The sequence below is a fragment of the Branchiostoma belcheri genome, unplaced genomic scaffold (genome assembly GCF_001625305.1).
Source record: "Branchiostoma belcheri isolate BF01 breed outbred unplaced genomic scaffold, Haploidv18h27 scaffold1762, whole genome shotgun sequence".
NCBI lineage: Eukaryota > Metazoa > Chordata > Leptocardii > Amphioxiformes > Branchiostomatidae > Branchiostoma > Branchiostoma belcheri.
Window position 1 is genome coordinate 500 of NW_017803227.1, and position 1,769 is coordinate 2,268.

General features: G+C 45.4%; 1 protein-coding gene across 1 annotated transcript; it reads right to left on the reverse strand.

The window, feature by feature from the left end:
- Positions 1-386: 386 nt before the first annotated feature.
- Positions 387-1,758, reverse strand: LOC109467151 (protocatechuate 3,4-dioxygenase beta chain-like; the record flags this gene model as incomplete). Its single annotated transcript, XM_019765093.1, has 4 exons — positions 1,642-1,758; positions 1,234-1,304; positions 958-1,068; positions 387-466 (listed from the first exon to the last, which is right to left on the reverse strand). Coding segments are annotated over exons 1-4 (379 nt in total), but the record flags the coding sequence as incomplete, so codon positions are not given.
- Positions 1,759-1,769: the final 11 nt, after the last annotated feature.

The window sequence follows — 1,769 nt, forward strand, 5'->3', positions numbered from 1 at the left end:
TTTGCATTTGCCGTGCTAGTACCGCTGGTCAAAAAGTTAAATTTTTGGACTAAATGGACAATTTGGAATTTGGACTACCCTGTCAGTGTGTGTTTGCAATAGTTGAACACTCAAGTAGGTGATTGTTGACAGCTCAGTTCTTAGATGTTTTCTATATATTCCAATACGGGCTGGAATTAGTGGGCTGTGCCCTATACAAAAGAGAAACCATGTCACAGCAATGTGAAATGTAATATTCCATTATAACATCATGTATATATATATACATATACATGTATTGAAGTTATATTAGTTCACTAGTAGAAATAGTTTAAAGTTATTAAGTGTTATTTGCCATACATTGTAGCCAATGCAATTGTTGTGCAATAAACTGGACTTGAACTTACACGGGTCGCGCTCGCCCAGGCTGGCGTTACCGGAGAAGTACAGCTGGGTAACCAGGGGCCGCCTGCGCCGTGCGCTTATCCTGGAGCAAGGGGGTTGTCAAACAAAATATGCAATACACCATCGATGACACTATTGCCTTATAAATAAGGAAAAGATGGTGAATTCAGCACCAAGGATAGGTCCAAAATGTGTAATGCAACATTGAGGACACTATTGCCTTATATGGAAATGATGGTGAGAGAGAGAGCCATGTCTATGCTATATCAGGGCACTGTTAGTGGTTATTGAGGCCTCTGCACTAACCCAACCAATAGTTATCAATAGTTCGTACGTGTATAAACCTGCTTTTCTGACAACTCTTCGACGAAAGGTAGTGGATGCTACCTGAAAGCTGACCGTTTCCAAAATCATATCCAGTTGCTTGAATAACTGTTTTTATTTCCTGGATGCCTAACCTTCACCAACGTCCCAATCTATCAATCAATTATCAATCTACCTATCTATTAATCTATAAATCTATCAATCAATCGTACCGACCTGAAGTGAACATGTACGGGCCGTGCGTGCCACCAGCCGGAGCCGTACTGCCCCGGCATGACGGTCAGGAAGCTGTACCGACCCCGGGCGTCCGTCCGAACCTTCCCGCGGCAGAAGTTCGGCCGCTGCGGGTTGATCTTGTAGCTGAGAAGGGGGGTAGAGTTGGGGAGGGGGGTATAAAAAATGGGGTAGGGGTGTTGAAGAATAGTTAGAGAAAACACAATGCTTGAGACGACAAAGATACAAACAAGCAAGCAAACAACCAAGAACAAAATTTCTAAGTCCCTGTCACAGGTCGTTCGAACTCACCATCCGGTCGGGTCGGCCTGCCACACCTCCAGCGTTGCCTTAGCAACCGGGGAACACCTGGTATCTCTCACCTGGTGAAGGAGGGGGACAGGAGTGAGCATGAATGGGATGATCTTTCTATGCCTACGGCCTGAAAACGCTATCACAACTACCTTTACTTTCTAATACTGGTACAATCATGTACCACTGTTGTTACTATAGGTACCATGTACCACTGTTGCTACTATAGGTACCTGTACCACTGCTGTTACTATAGGTACATGTACCACTACCACTGTTGTTACTATAGGTGTATGTATGGTACACCACATGATGGTACTATACATGTACTATATAGGTACACATGTACCACTGTTGGTACTATAGGTATGTGTACCACTGTTGGTACTGGTACAACCATAGGCTGACCGTTCCGGTGACCAGTAGATAGGGCCCTCCGCGGCACACCACATGCTGATGCTTCACTCCCGGCAGGTAGTACGGGCCCTGCACGTCACGGGGCGTGGGGGTGCAGCCTGTTGCCATGGAAACGTAAA